A 7187-nucleotide genomic window follows, 5' to 3' on the forward strand; every position below is an offset into this window, starting at 1 on the left:
GTGCAATCTAAACGTATCTCCGGTTTCACTTAAACACCAGGACATAGAAAAGTACTTTTCATTTGTAATTGATCAAGTCGCTGAAGGTTTAAATCACACTGTGTCTCCGTTTTGACGTTCACACTGACTGATGAGCACAGGAAGAAACTTTTGCGCACACCTCGCTGGCCTTTTCTATTTAATCGTCATCTCCGGTCCGTTCCGTCTTCCGTCAGCCGCGCGCATGTGTTGGCCTCTTTACGACTCGGCTGGCAAAGATGGCGGACGCACAAGTACGTTCTTCTAAATGGCGTGGTGATTAAAATATACACTTTTTACGGTTTAAATATACGTTTTTGGATATTCTAATGCATCACACAACATACTTTAGGCAGTTAGCATGCTGGTGAAATATTTTCTATCCAGTTTAGTCGTAAAATCGGACTTAAAATCATATTTCACGCACTTGTGCAATGTGGAACGCATTGTCGGAAGCTACGGCTATGGTTGTAGCATGCTAGCCTTAGAATGAGCTAGCTAACTAAATACCAGGCCAGGCTTTAATGTTTGTGGCTATACTTGGCTGAAGTTAATCAAAAAGTCATATTTGTATATTCAGTGATATAAAATTTATTATCGATCTTTTTAAGTGCTAACATCCAGGCTTCACTAGTGTATAGTGCTCCATCCGAGTTAACGCTACCCAGAAGGTACCGTTCTACTTGAAATAAGCGAGCTTGCTTGCCTTTTTTGATTTCATTCAATTGTTTTGCAAGTGATGTGTTCCATCACAATGGCTTTGACGACATATCCCTCTGGCAGTATTGATGCAGTATAAATTTGACAGCCATCAAGTTGATTGTTTTACTAAACTTCTTTCTCTCCCCTTGTGGTTGTTTTTAGACCGAGAGGGCTTATCAGAAGCAGCCCACCATCTTCCAGAACAAGAAGCGTGTTCTTGTAGCTGAAGGTGGCAAGGAGGCTAAGGAGAAGATCCCACGCTACCACAAGAGTGTTGGGCTTGGCTTCAAAACCCCAAGAGAGGTAAATTGTGCCTCAATGATAAAGATTTGGTCCTATAGCTCACAAGAAGTCATGACTATTTCCGGCGGGTATTCCTTGCAGTCTGCAAATGATGTTTTTCTCACGATGGTCTTCCTAGCCTGTAAGGCACTGAGGATACTGCCTTTTGGCAAAACTGATGCAAATGATGGGACATTTCTGCATGTGCACTAGGCTAAGACATTATACTGCTCGAACCTAACAACTGTTTTTGTGACCAGGCTATTGACGGCACTTACATTGACAAGAAATGCCCCTTCACCGGAGATGTCTCCATCCGTGGACGTATTCTCTCTGGTCAGTCCTGAAGTCCACCCCTAACTTCACTTGGCTTTCTGCAAGTGATTTGTAGTTTGATTTGATTATGGATACGTGGAGAATTTGAATCCCTCCAAGCTAGGCTACAAATGATGTTTTTCTCACGATGGTCTTCCAAGCCCTCGGGCTCTGACGATAATGCCTTATGGCATTGCTGATGTGGCCCAGTAATCTAGTCTTTAGAACGTTGTAGGGGAATCTTAATTGAAACTTTACAAAAACTCATTGTGTTCTTGTGCAACAGGTGTGGTGACCAAAATGAAGATGCAGAGGACCATTGTGATCAGACGGGACTACCTGCATTACATTCGCAAATACAACCGTTTTGAGAAGAGGCATAAGAACATGTCTGTCCATCTGTCACCTGCCTTCAGGTATGATCCTTTCATGTTCAGTAACACCACAAGCACTTAAGTCACGGTCAATTTGATTAAGTACTTTTCTGCAAATGATGTTTTTCTCACGATGGTCTTCCTAGCCCTCGGGCTCTGATGATACTGCCTTATGGCAACACTGATGCAGCTTATCTTCTAACCCATCACATGATTGAGGCACAACCATTTTAGATGAGGGGCTTCAAATGGCTTCCGCAGTTCTGTCTTGGACTGGGCCCCTCCAGATATCCATGTTCTGATTGTTTTCTTTTCCTCCGCAGAGATGTCCAGGTTGGAGACAACGTAATCGTTGGAGAATGCCGACCCCTCAGCAAGACCGTGAGGTTCAATGTTCTAAAGGTCACAAAGGCTGCTGGGGCAAAGAAGCAGTTCCAGAAGTTTTAGATGTTGGATGACTGACATGAAGGCATTCTTGACTGGCCTGTGCTGTTAAAAATAAACAAATGTTCTCCATCTTGCTTTCTCTGTCATTCTCTTTGGCTCACTTCAGTGTACAGCAGGAACACCAGTAAAAAAAAAAAAAAAAAATCATGGAATACAGCAGGGGAGTATAATCCTGGTCCATTATCCTATATGTTTTAGAAAAGTCCCTGCTCTAGCACACCTGATTCCTATGATTGGTTGTTATCAGGTTTTTGCTGAAGGCCAGTTTATTTTGACTTGGGTGTGCTGGAGCAGGGCAAAATCTAAAACATACAAGATGGGGAACCCCGAGGACCAGGATAGAACACCCATGAAATACAGGTTGACATGCCTGCCTACAAGTGCATGATTGAGAAAATGAATACCTGAAGTTATTTTTAGTTGTATTAGCCTGTCTTATGATATACTTTAAAGGAATGGCTACTGCTCAGTGTAAGCACTAATGACCCTGCCATATACATTTTAGAAATGTGATCCTTTCTGAATCAGGCATCATACAGCTCATCTGAATAGTCACAAGTTTCCTCACTATCAGTTCTATCAATGAACTGTCAGTGATGTATAAGTTGTTGAGACCTTACTCTGGAATTTAATCAGACATTAGCTTTTCAGTCTACACCCTCAATCTGTAGAAGGCATTCTGTGAGGTCATTGGTGTGCTGCTGTAAATGGGAAGACAGTCCTCTGGGAAAACATGTTGCCCTCTGCTGGCTTTTAGTAAAACCGGCATAATTGTAAATGTATTTACCATTTTATACCAGATGAGGGCACTATGTTGACACTTAAATTGTTTGTAGTACTGTGGTGGTACCAACTTCAGAATGAAAATAAGATGTTGTAAGTGAAGCACAGGCACATTATGCTACTGAAGAGAAATACATTTGAGTATATCACAATTGAGGAATGGAGATGGGGAAACAAATGATCCATATATATTGCATCTTCATTGTGAGAAACATCTCAATTACTATGCTCACTCAGGCTCTGTTTCTTGTTCTAATAAGACCTGACATATAGTGGTAGACAAAATAGGTGTGATATGACTCTCCTCACACAATTGCATGTACATGGGAACACTAGCGTATAATTATACAAGAATCCAACTCATTGTAGCATCGGCTTGTTTATAATCCCTTCTCATTGTTTTAAGGAGAGTATAAGCACATAGACAGGTCTGCCTATGCGTCATGATGTCTGAGATCCAGACAAAAAGCCTAGGCGAACATAAGCTCCAAGCACGAGAAAACCTTGTATTTAAAGGGCCTGTGTGGATCAGCTGATTCATTAGCATATGTCCTTGTTTCTGAGGGGCAGGGTCACACTTTGTTGCATGGGAATGAAGGAGCCCCTCCCTCAGCCTGTGTCCTTGTCTCCTAGTCTGGCCTGGTCCTGGCGTCTGCATTTACATAATGATGCTCCGATAGGATCTTTCCCAGTGCATGTGAATGTGGACCATATGGTGGTGATGATGTGTGCCACTGGCCCCTGGTGGATGTCTGAGGTCATGACGCTCCCACACACCACCACAACAGTGAGGTGAAACCAATTAAAACCATGCTGCCTAGCTCTCATTGGTTATGTTTGTAGATAGGTATGCACCCTATCTCTCATAAGTCAATAATTATCCAAGTACTTATTATATATAATAATAATTCAGATTGACAATTACATGTTATTTTTGATTTTTAGGGCAAAGTGTTTTTGAGCAGATTTTGTCCTGATTTGTCACAGTTCTATTGCTTTGCTTGCAGTAACAGATTCTGTGGACTATGTGTAACTATGGGGAGGTTAGGCCCCAAGGGTGTTCCGTGGACAGCCTTCCCCTCATGCACAGATGACGCAGGGAGGCAGAGAGAGGAAGAATGACAGGGGGGCAGCCCACACCTCAAGTAAGCCTCCAACCCAGACTCCTGTTTGTTTGGGAGGAAAGGGATCTGACCCCTGAAAGGCCACACTGAGGAAAGTTGAAGAGAGATGACAACATTGATAGAATGCGCCTGTTCGCTTTCTGGCGCTCTCCGTCCATTTAACTTTGTTCTCTTTCAAATGGAAAACTGAACTGTGCCTCATCGCTGTGAATTTCAACTTTCTTGAAAGTAACAGGTAAATAGGATGTATTTTAGCGTGACTTCAAGCAGTTGTTCGACAAACATGGAGCAAAAAAATGTTATCTACCTACTGTCAAACCTGACTGTGGTTTTATTATGAATCATAAAAGTTTACTTTGTGGGTGGGTGTGTCGAACAAAGCTATCAGGCAATAAAAAATTCCCGGGAGGCAGTCGACCTGTTGAAACTCATATTGACGGTTTTCATTGCACATTGGTTCATTGGTTGTGAAGGTGCGTGTTCTGTAACATATCGGAGTTGACCCTTGTTGATCAACGTACTGATGGCTGCTGCAGCTGTTCATGAAACATCAGGAGCAAAGTGTGTGTGTGGGGGGGGGGGGGGGGGGGTGAAGGAACACACTGCTCTAACTGTTCAAAGTATGATGCAAGAGGTGGCTGTTTCCTATCTACAACAATCAACTGTGCAGTGTCATGCTTGACCGGTAAGGCTGCAAGACTCAAGCAAACAAACCTGAGCATGCTCCATTGATCTTGTACATCCTTCTAGTGGCCACCATTTCCCGACATCCTGAATAACAATCTACTGTATGCATGCTCTTTAGGTGAGCACACAGCAGACAGTACAGAGACAGTCAACTTCTGTCTATCTCATTTATCTGCTAAGTAGCTCACTGTCTACAACTGGAGCCATACCAAGAGGTGAAGCTAAAAGCCAGTAAAGAGATGTGTTTGTGATGAATGGGACATGAATGACAGAAACGTGATCTGGCTGCCTCTTCAGTAGTTTTGACCAGAGCCTGACAGCACTAAAGTGGCCCAGGCACACAGCAAGCAGCTCCCTGCCCAAGCTGGCCTCGCTTTATTTTCTTTTTCCTGATTATTTACTGTCTGTCACTTAACAGTCCACTGCCTGACCAACGCGTTTACATTGTGTCACAGAGCATGCTCATAGGTTTATTTACTTGTGTATCCAATGGCAGGGATGTTAGTACAGAGGGTCATCTCCTTGAGGGCTATGGCTGAAATCTAAACACAGGCCTTATGGTGGCCCAGCAGGGGAGTGGGCAGGAGGACTCCTGCCCGGCGACCTCCTTCCAGGATTGTTTGGACATGTCAGCTGAACACAAACTGTTTTCCAGCAGCCTCAGCATTGCAGAACAGGACTGATGAGTCAAACAGATGGGAGCAGTGTTGTGCAGTGGACCCTGGGCAGCCCTCTCCGATGAATCCCCTGGCCCCCTACTCTCTGTCAGCATGAATCCAGGGCCCTCAGCTCCGAACCTGGGACTGACTCAAAGCTGTCACATACAGAACAAATTCCAGCTATTATTCCGAAATTGTATGGCATTACCCGACCTATGTGTTTGTTGACATTACTGACTGCATCACTGGGGGTCTTATTCTCATGAGTGCTACAAAACATGTGTAACTATTGAGTTTGCCAATGACAGCATATGCTCTTCTGTTTCTCAACGGAGAGTAAATCTTCCAGCTTGGCGCGTCCTCCAGGGCATGGAGGCTCCGCTGTGGGTCAACGTTGGGTCATGCTCCACATCTGGACAACGCATTAGCCTGGCTCACACAAGGACATCCAATATTCCTGGATCGAATCAATAGCTAGTGTCATATCAATTCAGACAAACAATCAAATTAACATGGGTAAATGCATGGGTCCATGAAGGATTCATCGAGAAATCAGGTCCAGATAGTTTTTTTGTGGTTTAGTGGCAGTGAAGGAAGTTGATAGGAGTGATAATCAGCGTGACAGTGTGTATTAGTCCCAGGTCAGAGGGGCTGTGCATGGTGGTATGTATCTGGTAGCAGCAACTACATCACTGAAAATTACACAAGGTCTTCTCCTTAACTGATTTCAATTGATTTAGCAGATGGTGCCATCTCATCTCCAATCCCTGAAAATGTTTAAACTTTAAAAAAAATTGCTAACAAAGAATAGAGGGGCAAAAAAAGGAAAACATTTTCTATTTCTCAAAGGCCAAATGATGATTTTGTGGAAATTCTAATATTCTTTAAAACGTCCTATTCAGCAAAACATAAGTCAGTCAATAAGCACAGCTAATCTGACCTGTCAAAAAAGCCAAGTCAGACACGACTCACGTGGCCGCAGTCTCATCTGTTACAGGAGCTTGCAGTGGAAGCAGTGGGCCCTAATTCAATATTCTCTGGTGCACCCATGTCTGTCTGTCAGCCAAGATGGATGGCTGGCAAGGGCGAATCCTCCGATTTTACACCACAACGTCAGATCAAACGGGCTCGGGGGTCAGGGGTCAGGTACAAGGTGGACCCAGAAGCAGCTCATCATGGACATGTGTGAACCCTTCAGCATGGCTGTCACCAGAGAGTCCCCTGTGTGTCTTCTCACTGACTGATGATGCCATGCTAGTAAATCTTTGAACTGGAGAAATTCGCCACACATATCTGATTGTGAGACCATTTTACACGGGGGGGGGAGTGGGGGGGTGGGTTGGGGGGGAGTGGGGGGGTGGGTTGGGGGGGTGGGGGGGGTCAGCTCTGGTGACTGCAGATGAACGATGTCCACTCAAATGTTCAGTACACTGCGTCAGTCTTGTCTTTTTTGATGTGGGTCGTTCTTGCGACGTCCCTATATGAATTCCTGTTCATCCACGCAGCCGTACATTCAATTGCATTCATTCATCGGGACGTGTACATTCTGTTGTATTCCTTTGCTGCTCATTCTCCTGAAGAGCTTGGCCTAATGCATATAGCAACAGTACAGTGGGCACTAGGTTGTCCTATGAGCAGGAGGAATTCTCCCTGGCAGATGGTGGGGCTGAGCCCCTGAGGCCAGGGGCAACGCTACACCCTGGGACCCGGATACCTAATAATGGTCCTGTTGAGCTTCTCACCTGCTGCTCTGCTGCAGACAATGTTATCTCATCCGCCTGACCTATTGTACGGCT

At 44.5% G+C, this 7187-nt stretch overlaps 1 protein-coding gene and 3 non-coding genes across 4 annotated transcripts; all 4 read left to right on the plus strand.

Annotated features, from left to right (window-relative positions):
* The first annotated feature begins 120 nt into the window (after positions 1 to 120).
* Positions 121 to 2207, plus strand: LOC146253116 (small ribosomal subunit protein uS17). Its single transcript, XM_084678805.1, has 5 exons — positions 121 to 272; positions 883 to 1023; positions 1263 to 1338; positions 1604 to 1733; positions 2015 to 2207. The coding sequence occupies exons 1-5, from the start codon at positions 258 to 260 to the stop codon at positions 2136 to 2138; spliced, it is 486 nt and encodes a 161-aa protein (XP_084534931.1). The 5' UTR covers positions 121 to 257; the 3' UTR covers positions 2139 to 2207.
* On the plus strand, positions 1107 to 1190 carry LOC146253117 (small nucleolar RNA SNORD35). Its single transcript, XR_014731979.1, has one exon. It is a non-coding gene; the product is annotated as a small nucleolar RNA SNORD35 (small nucleolar RNA).
* On the plus strand, positions 1444 to 1526 carry LOC146253118 (small nucleolar RNA SNORD35). Its single transcript, XR_014731960.1, has one exon. It is a non-coding gene; the product is annotated as a small nucleolar RNA SNORD35 (small nucleolar RNA).
* Positions 1803 to 1885, plus strand: LOC146253119 (small nucleolar RNA SNORD35). Its single transcript, XR_014731982.1, has one exon. It is a non-coding gene; the product is annotated as a small nucleolar RNA SNORD35 (small nucleolar RNA).
* Positions 2208 to 7187: the final 4980 nt, after the last annotated feature.

Source organism: Hypomesus nipponensis, chromosome 17, assembly GCF_054491055.1.
Source record: "Hypomesus nipponensis isolate SF chromosome 17, ASM5449105v1, whole genome shotgun sequence".
NCBI lineage: Eukaryota > Metazoa > Chordata > Actinopteri > Osmeriformes > Osmeridae > Hypomesus > Hypomesus nipponensis.

Excerpts from the sequence above, each read along its gene's own strand:
- LOC146253116 (XM_084678805.1), top strand. Across the intron at positions 1,339-1,603 it reads CCGTGGACGTATTCTCTCTG|GTGTGGTGACCAAAATGAAG; the intron begins GTCAGTCCTGAA and ends CTTGTGCAACAG. Across the intron at positions 1,734-2,014 it reads CATCTGTCACCTGCCTTCAG|AGATGTCCAGGTTGGAGACA; the intron begins GTATGATCCTTT and ends TTTCCTCCGCAG.